The sequence below is a fragment of the Mycteria americana genome, chromosome 5 (assembly GCF_035582795.1).
Source record: "Mycteria americana isolate JAX WOST 10 ecotype Jacksonville Zoo and Gardens chromosome 5, USCA_MyAme_1.0, whole genome shotgun sequence".
Taxonomy (NCBI): domain Eukaryota; kingdom Metazoa; phylum Chordata; class Aves; order Ciconiiformes; family Ciconiidae; genus Mycteria; species Mycteria americana.
Genome location: NC_134369.1, coordinates 62119400 through 62134800, shown reverse-complemented (window position 1 = coordinate 62134800; position 15401 = coordinate 62119400). Strand labels below are relative to the sequence as shown.

Here is a 15401-nt window from a genome sequence, read left to right as displayed (position 1 = left end):
GGCAGAAGATTTGTGAATGCAGGGGTTTACGGGAGCCCAGGAGGAGAGTGGAGAGGTGCTTGGAAGGGACATCAGTGGAGGGGTGACAAACCACAAGAAGCTCTGACCTGCCACCAGCAAGGGTTTCGGAGCGCAGGAGGGGGAACAGGCCATCCCCATCCCGCCCTTCATGCTCCCACCGCTTCCCGGCAGGCAGACCGGGGCAGGGGGAGTGGGGACCAAGGACCATCACTCTTTGGAAATCTCTCTGTCTCCCAAAACCTTGACCCACTTGGTGCCATTTCCCACCCCTGCTGCAAGCACAGCAGTGAGAAGAGCAGCGGGGGTCCTGCCCCCAGGATGCCCCAGCGCAGCCCTGGGCAATGGACCGTGCCCTGCGAAGGAAGATGGAGGTGCCCCTGCCTGGAGCTCTGTCCCCACCAGTGTCACGAGTGTGGCCCGCAAATTGCCAAGAGAAGAAGCTCCTGAGCAGCAGTTCTCAGCCTGGGCACCAGCCAAAACGCAGTCAGCACTTTCTGCGCAGGGAGCTGGATGCCGAGAGATGTCCTCGAGGTGAAAGGCTCCCACGCTCTCATTACCACTCACAAATCTCTCCCAGGGGACTCTCGGGCTGAATGCTGGCTGCAGTGAAATCTTCTGTATTTTAATAGAGGGGGACAAAATATAAGTCATGGATACTCAGCAATAGCAGCTTGGAGAAAGGACTGCAGCGTGCAAAGGGCAGGGTGCACGCTTGTTCGCGGCCTCAGCATCCCCAGGGCGGGCAGGAGGGGAGAAACCGCTCACGGGATCCTGTACAGCAACAGATGCCATTGCCCCTGACACCCTGTGTTTTGGGGGTGCTCCACACCCTTATTTTTACTTTTTGTTCCCTGCAGCCACTGCTGTTGGGCGCTGCTCGTTTCAGCTGCTCAGCATCTCTGGTCCCATCGAAGGTGATACTTGTTTGATTTTAAGTGAGCCAGGATTCATCTGACAAGCAGGCAGAGGTCTAAAATACCCAATCTGCCCTGCGTTCATCAAAAGGCCTGTGAAATCCTGCCCGTTGATGGACAGTCAAGCTCTAGCAGTAGGGTAGGACAGGGCAGGGTAATTACAGAAATCCCAGTAAAACCTGTGTTAACTGGGGACAGCTGCTCACTGCAGCGTTACTGCTGGGAGCAAGGGGACGGAATAACCCGGCCCTTGCTGCGGGTCTCTCCCCAGGGCCAGAGCATGCTCCTCTCCGACCCAGCTTTTGTTGCTGCTGTGCCCCGGGACCAGGCAGGCACAACGGAAGGGAGTGAGATTTGGATCAGGTGCTTACAGGGAGAGAGAAACAAAGATGAAAGGGAGAAGGAATCAGCCCCCAGAAATGAAAGCGGCTGCCCTAACACAAAGATCACATTTTACTCCTTGCCGCCAGCCCGCCCTTCTGCTCCCCAGCCTGCTCCCCGGGCTGGTGGCCCGCGATGCCCCTGGGGAGGGCAAGCACATCGCTGCCGCAGAGGGGGAAAACAGCACACAGCGGATGCTTGACCTTGCCGGCACTGAGTTATAAACTGGTATCAAAGCCAGAAACACCATTCCCCTTAGCCAGTCAGCAAAGCCACCTCCTATGGCCCGTCAGGGACATCCAGCACCTCGCTGAATTTCCCTGTCGCACAACTGCATCTCTTCTCACCGCTTAAAACAGTTGGAGCCTGCAACACAAGGGACTTCTCCAGTGTGAGCCCTCAGCCCCAGCACTTTGCAGCTGGAAAGGGAGCCCAGTGCTGAGCGTGAAGCAGCGATGGTTGTGAGCACCACTCCTTGAGGTGAGTGATCGTCCCCAACACACGTGCTCCCTTGCAGCTCTCCAAACAGCCAAGCTGCAATAGCACTGTCCCCAGAAAGTCATTAAGCACATGGAAAAATTATTCTGTGATAACTATATTAGGCCCCGTGGCCTCAAGCAGAGGGGAGAGGGCAGAGGCGTGCCAAAAGCAGCTGGCTCCAAACCCCTGGTGCCGAAGCTGCTCCCCTGCGGGCGCACGAGGCTGCTCCCAGGGCACGCTGACAGGCCGGGCTGTAGCCAGGCACGTATTACTTGCCAGTCTCCTTGACACAGTGCCTCATTGCTTAAGGTTTGGACATGAGGCTAATCCTAAATAACTGGGGAGAAGTGCCCTGCAAGGGGACAGCCCCTCTAGCTGTTGTATCTCGCACCTGCCCTCAAAGCAGGCAGCCCCTAGCAGTGATCCAATGGAGCAGAATAAGATCCCATGTGGAATCTCCTTTTATTTAAGAAAATGTTGAAGTCTCAGGTGCAGCAGCACAACCTGTATTGCCAGGACCAGTCCCCAGTGGCAGAGGAGCTGTGTGCCCACCTGGGAGAGGCACAGCACCGTGTTGGGGCCGGTCAGGAGCTAAAGCTGAATATTCAGTAAACCCACAGAGACAAACTCTCTTTGGGACTCTGCACCAATTCGGCCAGAGGAACTCGGCTGGTGCTTACAGGCCTCCAGCAGCCATACGGTCACCTTCCCCTAGGAGCAGCAAGGCAGGAGAAGTCACCGGAGGGGATCACATTTGATGCAAGAGCTATCTGGAAGCTGCGCTCCGAATCGCTGCTTATCTCGTGGTCCAAAGCAGGAGAACAAGGGCTTCCTGCTGGGGATGGCCGCAAGAAGCAGCTACGGATCTACATCTGCGTGAATGCGGGGATCTGAGCAACGAGGCCTGTTCCCCAAGTCCTGAGCCGCACCCTGCCAGACGCTTTAACCAGCCCACTTCATCCAGCCCCTGCGCTTGGGGAAGATTTCTTTTTATCCTCGGAGGACTGAGAGCCACTTACCAGCCTCCACTGTCCACCCCCAGGACACCTGCTGAAGGGACCACGGCTGGGCCAGGCTCACACCGCGTCTGCATTCCTGCTGGCTGATGGTGCAGGGTATGCAGAGACAGATGCCATCTCTACCAGCCAGGGCTGATCCAAATAATCTCCTTTGTGGGAGGCTCCTATGTTGGCACAAAGCAGCCACCGAGCATCCATAGCGATGTCTGCAAACAACTCCTGCCTCTAATCAGCACAGCGATGCTGTCAAAACATGCCTTTCCACCAGCTGCAACCACTATCACAAGCTGTGGCCAAACACCGCTTAACCCAATTTGCAGGCAGTGGGGTGGAAGTCAGGCCCCGGGGTCTCCTCCGCACTTGCCAGCCCAGCTGGTGGGAATTCAGCCCTCCCGCTATCTGCCAGGGGCCGTACGCTGTGCTCGGGAGCCTATGGGACACACGAGAGCGTGCATTGGGTCTAACGTCCACCACTGCCAGAGCCAGCTCCCGTGGCCACCCGAAAGGAGTAAAGAGCTGGGTGGGCTCACCTTCCTCACCGAGGGGGTGGAGGAAGACACTCTTTTGGCCAAACAAGAACAAGCCAGACGCATTGCTTGATGGTGACAGCCTCCAGGGCTCAACCCAGGCGTGCAGGAAGGAACCGCACAACTGACTCATGGAAAACCAGCTTTGGGGAAGGACGGGGGAAATCACCTCTTTCGCCACTTGTTTTGACCACCAGATATTTCTCCCTTCCTCAAACAGTTCCAGGACTTGGTAAGGCTATCCCAGAGAGCAGGAGACAGGTCCATCTGTAGGACCAAGAAATCAGAGGTTTTGAAAATGCTTTTCCATACCAGACAGCAAGCAAATCTGAGGCTTGAAACACTGGAAAATGTCGAGGAAAAAAAAAAATCCCCCTGCAATTCTTGCAAGAGATAGACCCAGCAGCAGGTCCAGGCTCGGGCGAGGTACGTGTCTGCACAGCAGCCTCTGTAGAGCAGAAGAGCTCCTCACCCCGCTCTCCCGGGCTGCTCCCCTCTCCCAGAGCTGGCACTCTCCTCCCGTCACCCTCAATAACGTATCGCCTGCTGGGGGAAAGCATGCTACAAAGCTCCAGCTGCCTTCTGCAACCTGTCGCAAAGAAGAAACCTTCTATAAAGACTCATTTTTGCCAGGAACAGCATCATGTATCATTTCAATTACGATTCATTGCTGGGGGAGGAGGAGCAGGGAGGTGAGGAGAGAATTGGTGTTTGCCTTCACATTTAAAGCAATTTGTTTCCTCTCCACCTACCCTGCTGCACTGTAATGACACAAGTGTCACGTCTGAGCAGCACCAAATAAAAAAATTTGGAAGGAGGAGGAGCTCTGGGGATAGCAAAGGCTCCTCTTCATTAAGAGGGCTCTGCTTGAAGGTAACCCACTTTGTTAAGATGACGAGGAAGTTGACCATCTTTTCACGCTCCACAGCGAGGAGACGTGAAGAGCTTCACGCGGTGCAGCCTCGAGTGCCAGCCGTGGGAGTACGAGTGGAAAGTGTGATGAGCAGGGCAGGGGATGCCAGAGCATCCAGAGTCACCTACCAGTGACTGCTCTCAGCAGCAGAGGGGAACATCCACCTCAGCACATCCTGCGCGCAGCAAGGACAGCATTTCTTAGCCACCCTTCCCTCTCACCGTGCCCACCTTCCTGCACTTGCCTTTTCTCTGGCGTCCCCATTGCATCAAGAAAAGGCACTCAGCCACCCAGCACTTTTAGACTACCTGCTGCAAACACCGGTATCGGCTGGCCAGGTTGTACTCATGTTTGGGTGCTGGCAGCACGGCAGCAGCTTTTGCCAAGACACTGCGGTCTTGCCTCTGAGCGCAGGCAGAGGAATTTAGCAATTCCCGCATTGCTAAACCCAGTATTACCCCTGCAGTGATGTGAAAGAGGGGAAATGGGAATTTCACTAAGAAAGGGGTGGGAGGGAAGAAGAAACGGAAGGACAGACAGATCAGCATAGTGCTTGGTAGAAGTCACAGGCTTCATACACCACCACTGGGGATCAGGGCTTTCATCACTAGGCTGAATCTGAAATGTGGTGGAAATATCACTGCTTCACTCATTTCAAAACAGCGTGATGCTTTTACAGACTGCACTGTGTTCCATTATTTCAAACACACACCTGACATGCATTTCCAAGTTGAGAAAAGAATAGTCACTAATGACACTGGAGAAGAAAAAAAAAAAAAATCTACATTTTCAGATGTTCAAGCCACACTCTCTCTCCCTCCTTTCCCCACACCTCTTTGGGAAAGCAGTGTACCATAAATGCACGAAAAGCCATTTCAATTATTTATACTCTATTTGCACGAGGACTCTTGACACTGACGTTAGGATGAACACCATCGCTTAGTTTATTCTAGCAGAGTTATCTCATGGAAAATAGGACTCTGACAAAAGTTACGGCAAGTTTTCCGTGAAGAGGAAGGGAAAAGCCACAATAAAGGTCTATCAGGTGCGTAAGCGTAAAGCACTGAACAGCCAACGTGTACAGTGGGTTCAGAGGAGAAAGGATGCACCTTGGCCATTTGCAAGTCAACAGCAGTCATTCAAATTCAACACACCAGGTTTTTTTAAAAAATATGATTTCCTACTTAGATTTATTTTTCCTTTAATAACATAGTTTAGCATTTCAGAGTTTGGCATTCTACACTCTTACACACCATCCTTGTTTATTAGCATTTAAACACAAAAAGACATAGCAAGACCTCCAAACACAAATAAATACAAAAACACAATATACAATAAACTGAAATACAACATATAATAATGCTATTGGGAAATTAAGACATGTTGCTAATTCCTTTTTTATTATTATTATTTTAACAACATGGTTATTGCTGAGCAATAAATTATACGTTTTAAAGTTGTTTTTCCCCTTAAAAGAAAAGGACGAGAACCACTGGTTACCAGATCACTTGCACTGTATCCTTACAGCTATTGATAATTAAGACAGGCAGAATATACACAATCAAATGAGGTTGGCCTTCTTTGGTCTTTGTTTTTGATCATAAAACTAAACACAAGTGTACCGTTCACTGAAGAGTATGAGATTAAAGAAATGGATACACAAGTTTCAAACACATTAATTTGTACATTATTCTCGATCACTGATGTTTTTTCCATAGATATTTCTTACAGAATTTCTTGGAAACAAATGTCAGCTTTAGTTTTCCCGATTATTACGTTGTTCCATGCATCTTAAAGGTTATCCTACTTGTCTAAGAGAAATGGACCTACGTTTAGCCCATCGTCTCCTACTGGGGTATTTTTCACAGCTCTCTAGTCACCACTAAATCATTGGAGTTTTATACCTGGTAGAAAAAATCCTGAACTTCCCCTGTTTTTTTTTTTTTTCTATAAAACTGAAAAAAAAAATATATATATAAACCAAACAACAGCTATAAGAAAACCAAAATAGGTGGATCACATGATGCATCAGCAACGATGGAAGCTTGTACCTTCCCATTCCACAAGTACAGATTATACAACTCTCTGCCAGTGACGCAGGTCATAGTTGGAAGATGTGTCCTTTCAGATATGAGCTATATTCAAATCGAAAGCTCAGAACACTATGCAAGAAAATGACCTTTACGAATGATAATGCTGGTTTATCTCAGTAACCCTTAGACAGAGTCAAATTTTATCACTACGCATCGCACTGCCAGCAATGGAGCGTGTGAACACCGGCATTGCTAAGAAGTTAAAAAGTCCTTGCAGAACTGGCAACCAAATTAAAAGCTTAGTTCCAAAGGACCAAAAACACAAACACCACATAGAGACAACAAACCCTTCCCTAAATAGGTAGGTTAGTAAGCCACAGAGTTGGGATCCAGATTTGAATTCCACATCAAGTCTGGGATGTTTGGATCCAGGATTTTGGTTCAGGTGCTTCTCTGTGAAATTTAGAACATATTTGAACCCTAAGGAACTAATCCTAACTTGGAGGGAAAAAAACCTTAACAAACACAGCCTAGTATCTACACTAAGATCATGAAATGGAAGACAGAAGCTGCAGTCTTGACCACAAATTAGAAGAGAAATAGGAATAGTCAGATCCCTTACGTATTGTATATCTCTACTCTTCTAAATCTTAAGAGGATGTCCCTGAATCAGCAGTCCAAAGTTTTCCGCAACCTTCCTATCTGGTGCTTCTCAGCAAAGGCCTGGATTAAGAGGCAGGAAAGAACAATTAAGCCCTCCATATTTTGGTTTAAGAAAAAGAGAGAAAGCCCCACAAGAAAGAAATGGTCAGTCATGCTACAGGCTGGTAGAACAAAGATGAACCCACTTCACTTTAAAATGGTATTCTCCCTCCTCAGTTAAGAGGAGCATCAAATAAGACTTATTTTGTTGGGTGATTCTGAACAAATAGAGCAGGACACGTTTGCTGCTGTTACTCACACCGACACATTGCGCTGGCCTTCCACTCTGCAGGCCGTGCGAAGCACCGCCAAGTAGTGCGCAACATCTGGGCTACCATACACGTACAACCCCAAATCATGACAGCTTGTATGTTTAATTCTAGCCCTTACTGTCCTGATGTGGGTCTTTAAGGTATGTCAACTTGTTTTTCGGTTCCTTTAAAGGGACAAATGTATTAAAAGAGTAAAACCTAGTGATTTGAAGATAACACTAGGGAACTGGAACCTCTCAGTCCCGGCTCCAGGAGATTCCTTTTGTGACTCTGGGCAAGTCGCTTCACATCTCATCCTTGATTTCCTTTTTCCAGAAAAGACAAAGAGCACTTGCTATAAGAACAACATGTTTGCAGATGCAAAGTGCTTCCTACGCTGTACATAGCACTAAAAACTGCTCTCAGACAGACTGAATTCCCAAACCGATCGTTGTTATTGCAGTAGCTATGATTTCTAGGTCAACCAGAATATAGAGGTATTGACTGAACAGGATAGGAATTCCAGGAAGAGGTCCAGCTGCTTTTTATTATCTTTTGTTCCCAAATTAAAGAATTTGCAATTAACAAGTTGCCCATCACCATGAGTGTTTAAAATACAGGAATCTCCAAATTAGCAGAGTATGAGGAAGGACATGTGTCCTAGATGACATTCCAAGGTCTTCAGAAAGGCTAAACAAACTGTTTGTTTGCTATATACAGGTCTTCAAACCTGGAAGATGTGAATCTGAAGTTTGCCCTTAGCCAAGATCCTCCCTTAGCAGCAGCAAGTTATATTTGCACCAATTTATCAAGTATAACTTGGAGGAAAGGGTTTTGTTTCATCACTTCTACGTAAAGACTTTGCATATATATGTGCATGCATGTCTGTGTGTATATGTATGTACCTACACACGTACGAGTAATTTACAGAGCAAAAACTAAGAGATTAGGTATGCAACCCAAGAATTTTTCCTCCTCACCTATTTGTATATTTGCATAGTTAAATCATATCAAGGCATCAATACTGCAGTCACATTTTTACTCTTCTGCGGTGCAGGCAACTTTTCTTGTCACTCCCTACACACTTCTCTGTCTTGGACCAAACAGCACCAGTGTTTTAAAAACAAAACAAAACAACAACAGAAACACTGCGTTGTTGGTGAAATGCCTATCCCACATGATGGAATACAGATACAAATAGGTGGTAGCTGTTAAACTCCATCTCAACAAGCCATAATTGTGGCAAGCCGAGAAACACAAGCGATACAATCACAACCTAACATTCATGGGTTCCAACACTTAAATCACAACTAACACAAATCTCTATTACCTTTGCATTTGAGAAATTCACCAGGCACAGAAACAGGCACATATCTTCAACTTTCCTTTTCCAAGTAGGAAAACCCACAGGAAAAGGAAATAAACTGTATTTCATATTTATAAGAAAGCCAGCATGTTACCCACAACATTTTTTTTTCCCATCAAAATTATGCCACCCATCATCCCCTTTTCCTATTGCACATTCTCTTTGTGAAGAACAACATTTACAGTACAAGGCTGAAATCAACATTGCATATTATAAGTCAGCAGTTGAAGGTGTACCATGTAGACAGTAACTGAAACAAGACCCCTTTAATTAGATCAGAGAAGTAACGCAGACATGTCATGCATCATAATCGCAGGCTGGTCTTTAAACACCCAAATAGTTTCATCCTGTTTAGAATTCAAGACTTTCTAGGTAACAGATGCACTCACCCTGTGCTGAAGAGCGTACAAAAAGGGCAACATCCAGATTGTCACACACTGGAATCTCCCTAGAGAAAGCTGGAAACGGAAGAGGTTTGTACATAACTTGGAGCATCATCGTTAAGAAAGAATACCAGCAAGAGACTTCAGTTGTGCGCTGCTAAGAATTACTAAGCAGAGGAAAAAAAGGTTCCCTTGAAGAAACTCTGTTCAAAGTAATGCAAATACTCTGGGACCCCCTTGCAATAATGGCACACCACATTAGCCAGGATTCAAGAGAGGGGCAGACTGTTGTCCCATGGATCACTTTAAACAGAGAGTCCCTAGAAAACTTCAGATATCTGGGTCAGGAACATATAGAAAAAAGGATAAAGGGCATTTCATTGATGAGAGAAAAAATTAAATAATTTGAAGTGTTGAGTAAAGCACCAGGTATCTTTTCCCTTCAATTTAGAGAATATACAGTGGCCTTGTTTTCACAGAATGCTACATACTCCTTGCTGGAAAGCAGAGGAAACCGATTTCTATGTACACAGTAAGAACTCAACAGAGATGGCCCGCGAGTTCTGCGGAGAAAGGGGTGTTACAGTCAAGGCTTCAGGTATTCCACAGCAGGCGGTGTCTACGTTTGTGTAGCAAGATCCTGGATTTCACAGTACACAAGGTTGGCAAACTGGAAATTCTCTGGCAGCTTCATGTAGTTTTAAAAAATAAGTGCAGTAGGCCTCCATTTTATTAACTGTGATAAAAAGCATATATGCAAAAATATTTTTATATCGATAGCACATTACTGCATTATAAAAGCTGCCCAAGTGAAGCTGAAGATTCTGGCAGCTGGTGCTTTTGGCACTTGGGAGATGTGGAAAGCAGCATAGAGATCTGTGAAATACAACAGTGACTGATGTTTCTGCTACAGTGATCGGCATTAATATAGTTAGCAGTGTTCATATTTAAACTTCTCTATGAAGTTTCTGAGTCAATATCCCACTAAGAGGAGATATTCAGATCTCTTAAAGCTACTAGTTTAGGCTGTGTGCAGACTCAGGAAGACTTCCCTATTAGTTTACACTTTTCACATGTTTCAAAGTCCTCTTTCAATCACAAAGGCTGGAAACTCTTTTTTCCTCCTCTTTTAAAGAGCCTGGATTTAGAAGCGCAATTCTGTCACAGGAGTTGGAAACTGTAGTCACAAATCTGCAGAATATGCTGGGCCCTGCTTATACTAGAAGTCTCCTCCAAGTCCCAGATTGAAACAGGATATAAACTGTTTTGAGATGGCCAAACGGTTTCATTTAAGTTTACAAGACATGCATTAGCAATGGGAGGAGAGTCCTTTGGACATTTCCACTTGGGAATCCTGTTTTCAGTAAAATTCTGTGATGCACAAACACAAAAGCTCAGCTGCCTACATTCACAAGTATTAAAATGACACAAGTTGAGCGAACCTTCTCCCTAAAGCGTAAGTGATGGGTTTGCTTATGCAGCCTGCATAAAACTGCAAGTGCCATATAATTATATCTAGAGATATAGATGCGGGTATATCTATAGATATTTATCTCTTGTGCAGAACGTCCTCCTTCCGTGCTAGAAATTAAATGCTAGCACATGCCTCCAAATTTGAGCTTGCACCTGTTGACAGCTATGTACCATAAAGGGAGTACAGTACCTGGACAATGGAAGGCAAGAAAAGGAAGACAAGTTGCTGCTGACGGTTGCGACAGTCAGCAGCAGGCAGTATTCTAGCAGGTGCCTGGAAAACCCATGAAGACCACTTAGCATGCATTGTATATTCATAAATACTTCTTGCAGGCACTGTGTGTGAAGGCACAGCCAAAAAAGACAACAGCAAAGACAAGCTGAAATACAAAGGCATGAATTCAACTGCACCTTAGACAAAAATTGTGACTATGCCTCAAAAAGCAGAAAACTGATACAACCTGACATTAAAGGCTGAGATGCAACGTTTTCTTTCGAGCCCATGAAGGCTAAAAACACAGTGGTGCAAGCCCACCCTGCTTAAGCGGTTCGTGGATTTTTAAGAGCACCACAGTCAGGCTAAGTCTCTAGACTTGCTTGTCACAGGCTATTAAATAGAAGCAGATGAACACAGCAGGCTGCAATCAGCATGTTTCAGGGCTAGCAAATGCTTTCCACTACAGTTCAGGCTGTTATAAGAAAGAAGCCCATGCATTCCCTGTTAGGATGCTTGTCTGCTACAAAAAGCTGTCATGAGCATATACATTCACAGCCCCACAGAGTCCTCAGATGGGTCCATTTCAAGTGATGCCACCTTACAACCACAGGCATTAGAGGAAAAATGTCGCCTGCCTTCACAGTGGCCATGGAGACTGTCTAGTCCAAGCTCCATAGGAGCACTGAGCATAACGTTTTGGCACCTGAATAAGATGGATTCCACCACGGCCAAGTCATAGAAGCTCCGGAAGCCAAAGAAATGGGCTTTGGCTTCTATTTTGTACATGGAAAGGTACGTAAGGGCTCTGAAGACAAGGCGAAACATTATGCCTTAAGTCCAATTAAACTACCATTTCAGATATCAGAATTAATCTGAATAAAAAGCTATGGTTTATAAGCAGCACAGCACATCTAAGGCACATGTATGCATGCAAGCCACCATCACTGTATTAAGACATTGCTGATTTGTCCTTAAGAAGCAATGGCTGCTAGTACAGAACAAACATATAGGCTTTTTTCAGCACTAATCCTCCTCCCCAATACTGAAAATACTATATACTGCTGACAGCATAATGTGCAACATATATAGCTTGATTGGAAAGCATGGGGCAGAACTTTAAAAAATGTACAGGATTCCGTTTAGAACTCCAAAGTTCAACAAATGCCCTATTTTAGGGTGAAAACAATTATAAATCTGATAATGATGCACAGCATCCATGAGTGATTTTTCCTTAATTTTGAAATAGTGTCATTAACTACGACATATATTGTAGGTTTACATTTCTAAAGAGAAATAACAGAATTGAATAGTTTTTTTTCCTATCACAAGTGATAACCAGTGTTTGATATCTTCTATTTTTCTTCCAAGAAATATCAGTCTATCAACAGTTTTAAAATAAAATGTTTTCTGTAACAATAGAACTTTAAATAAAAATATGATTTTGATTCAGATACTTTTGAGAAGACATGGATACTTTTCCAAGATCTTCTGACAAAGTAATTCTTAAAACAGAGACCAGATGAGGCCTTAAAAAGACAATATACTATATTTCAGACAAGATTGCACCTCAGTTTTTCAAATAATATCATAATTGCAACATTACTTCATCATTTCTTCTTTTAACATGCTGACAATTTCCAGCTAGCCCACGTGTAAAGTTTTTTTGTTTTTGTATTCTAGCTTAAAGAAATAAAAGTCAGTAATTTATTCAGCACATACTGTATATGTCTTTTCACCTTCAATTGACTAGATCATTAATAAGTTAAAAAACAAAAATCCTCTCTGACCATAATCATTATCCTCATGAGGGATAAGTGATTCTTCAGAGCTTAAGTGTTGCTAGTTCTATTAAAAAATATACCATGGTATGATTTCTTAATGTGTTGCTACTTTCGCAATTGGACCCTATGCAGTTATGCCTTCAAACTCTTCTGTCTGTTCCACAAGGTGGTTCTGTGAGCTTTAGGACCTCTGATTGAAGACAAACTGATATAAAAACCCCCAAACGGAGTTGTCTTCTGTTTAATCCGCCTCCCCCATTGTATGTCAGGGGTCTGGTAGATCCGATGTATCCACTATGACTTTAATAAAAATAGTATCATCTTTAATATACGTTCCATTCTCTAGAACAGTTTGAGCCACAAAGACTGGGCAGCCAGATGCAATGTTCATTTCTCCAGTTGGCTTCTTGAAACTGCTGCTGTTTGGATCTGGCTTGAAAGCATCTCCTAAGTGGCGTCGAGACGGTCCCTGATCCATTAGCATGAGAGTCACTTTCTGTTTAAATGGCCAAGGAAGCAACGCATCGTATTCTCCACGCATTATGACAAAAAACAGCGACAAGTGCGTCCCCTTTCCCATGCCATCTCCATTAAGGTAAACTCTGGCACACATCTTGTAGCCAAAGTATCCAGTATAAAAGGGTTGGCTGTACAAGGACAGAGTCTTCCCCATGACTGCCTCTTGCTTCCGACGTTTATAATCTCGAATTTTCCAAATTAATACTCCATTGTAACTGGCAGTTTCTAAAACTTGGAATCGGAGGTCCATGTCAGCCAGCCGAATATCATGAACACTCAGCATCTGATCATGTCTGCTCAGCTGTGTCTCTAGCAGGCCTGTTAGAAAACGGAAAGGACGAGGGTGAGAAAAGTGGTTTTTTTCTAAAGACTGTAAAAATTAATTGCCAATGATGCTATTGTATATGAAAAAATTTTCCTCCCCAAGAATCAAAGTGCATTTGGTCACCGATGAAGCAATTTCCACAGACAACAGTTTGCCAGCTAGTATCTAGGTTAACTGGGATTTTTACAAACATGAATGTTAATCACACATGCAGTAAAAGTCAAATATTCAAATAATCTAACATAAATTTTGTCTGGTCACTAAGCAATATAAGTACAGAGGCTTCCATTTTTTGAGAGGAGACTTAGTAGCATTATCTGTAGATTGCTATTAGCAGTGAAGACCTTGGAAGTGGTCACACATTCTACATAATCCCTCTGAAATTCAGAAGCACCGCTGATCACTGAAAATATTCTTCTCAGACACTACTTGTCTCAGAAGTGTAGTGCTGTTACCTTGTCTAAAGGTCATCATAAAAGAACGGAAAATTCAAGCTTAGCTCTGCATTATATGATCACTTGTTTAGTTTGGAGGGAGGGCTGTTTTTAATGTCCCCTTTCCCTCACGTGAAAGTGTTGCTCTTTGTCTTCCCACACTGGCAAAATTGGCCAGCCTACAGTACTGAGGCAGGTTTGTTTTATACAGATCTATTTAAACGTTGTTCTTTGTCCCAATCATTTAAACACTTACATATGATCTACACTATCTTGCTAAACTCCAGTTTTCACTCTATTCAGCACACACGACAATAACCTTATTCTCAAGCAGATCTCACGGTTTTCTTTGGATCAAATATACCTCTGTAACAAATATCAGGACAGGTGGTTTCAGGTGGATAACCATACTGTTGATCCATTCATAGGGGAGAAGAGTAATAAAAGAAGACTTGACAATATACTGAGACTATATTTAAAGAAGCTGCTGAAAGCTCTTAGCTGTCAAAGATCAGTTGAGAAACTATTTATAATGAACTAACGCTGTAATCAAGACAAGGGTCAAGAAAACAAAAAAGACAAGAATCAAGCCTAAGAAACAGCATGGAAGTAATGCTGCGTCAAAGCGATTACGCAGTTTCCTATTCAAAAATCAGAAGAATCAGCATTATCAATACTTCCACATAAAAATCACAATGGGAGTGCCATTCAAAGGACATAATTCTTCTCTTGACAGCGTTGCCGAGTACTTCAGTCCATTGTGCTTACACTTACTTGTATTTCGAGCTCCTTGCCCTGCAGTTTTATCAACACTTTCCAGCTCAGTCACTCTGTTCTGGAGGGACTCTACACTGCTCTTCATGCTGTCAGCCTCCTCCCAGTTCTGTCGGAAGGGACGGATTTCTTTGTCCAGTTCTTTCAGTTTCTCTGCTTGACTGTCTATCACTCGCTTTATAAAACAGTAAGTTACGAGTTAAAATAACAAAAAGACATTAATTTATGCAAATTAAACAAGGATTATATATCGATAATAAGATGCATTTCCAATATAAACAAGTTTCACTTATGTCAAATATTTTGATAACACAAACCTTGACAATTTAGAGGAATAGCCCAAGTATTTATAAAGCACTTATAAAAATCTATAGTGCTGCGTAAGTATTAAAATTAGAGCACTATCAGAATTAACAACACAATTATTAAAAAAAAAAAAAGGAATTGTTAGTGTGCTCATCTAAAATTTTTTTAAAACTTTTCAATGTTTTTTTTTTTTTTTTTAAAACCTTTTGTGTCAGAGTACTTAAGCAACAAAATATGGGCACAACAACGTGGTGTGAATCAAGTGGCTGCTCATGTGCCTGCGTTTATCATTGGGTAACAGCAAAGTAACTTACCCCTCTAGAAAAACATCAGTACTCTTGTGCACATGGAGCAGGAGTGAGATAGAGATAGATATAGAGATATATATATATATATATATATATATATGAGATACAGCAGCATTAGCAAGCTCCAAGCTCACATAAATCAGTTATAAAAGCCTAAGTTATTATGTGCCCATAACCATAGCAGAAGCCCTCAAGAGTGTAAGCAAAACTACCACTTCTGACCCCTTAAGCGCTTTTAAAATTCCCACCCTTACTTCCTAAATTGAATAAGCCA

The 15401-nt window shown here is 43.9% G+C and overlaps 1 protein-coding gene across 13 annotated transcripts in view; it reads right to left on the bottom strand.

Annotated features, from left to right (window-relative positions):
- Positions 1-5438: 5438 nt before the first annotated feature.
- The window catches only part of TRAF3 (TNF receptor associated factor 3), a 72698-nt gene continuing 62735 nt past the window's right edge, over positions 5439-15401 (bottom strand). For all 13 annotated transcript variants that reach the window (XM_075503619.1, XM_075503618.1, XM_075503629.1 and 10 more), the window contains 2 exons: positions 14514-14688; positions 5439-13298 (listed from right to left, as the gene is read on the bottom strand). In XM_075503619.1, coding sequence (XP_075359734.1) covers positions 12727-13298; positions 14514-14688 — 747 coding nt within the window. In that variant the 3' untranslated portion in view covers positions 5439-12726. The remainder of the gene's footprint in view (positions 13299-14513; positions 14689-15401) is intronic.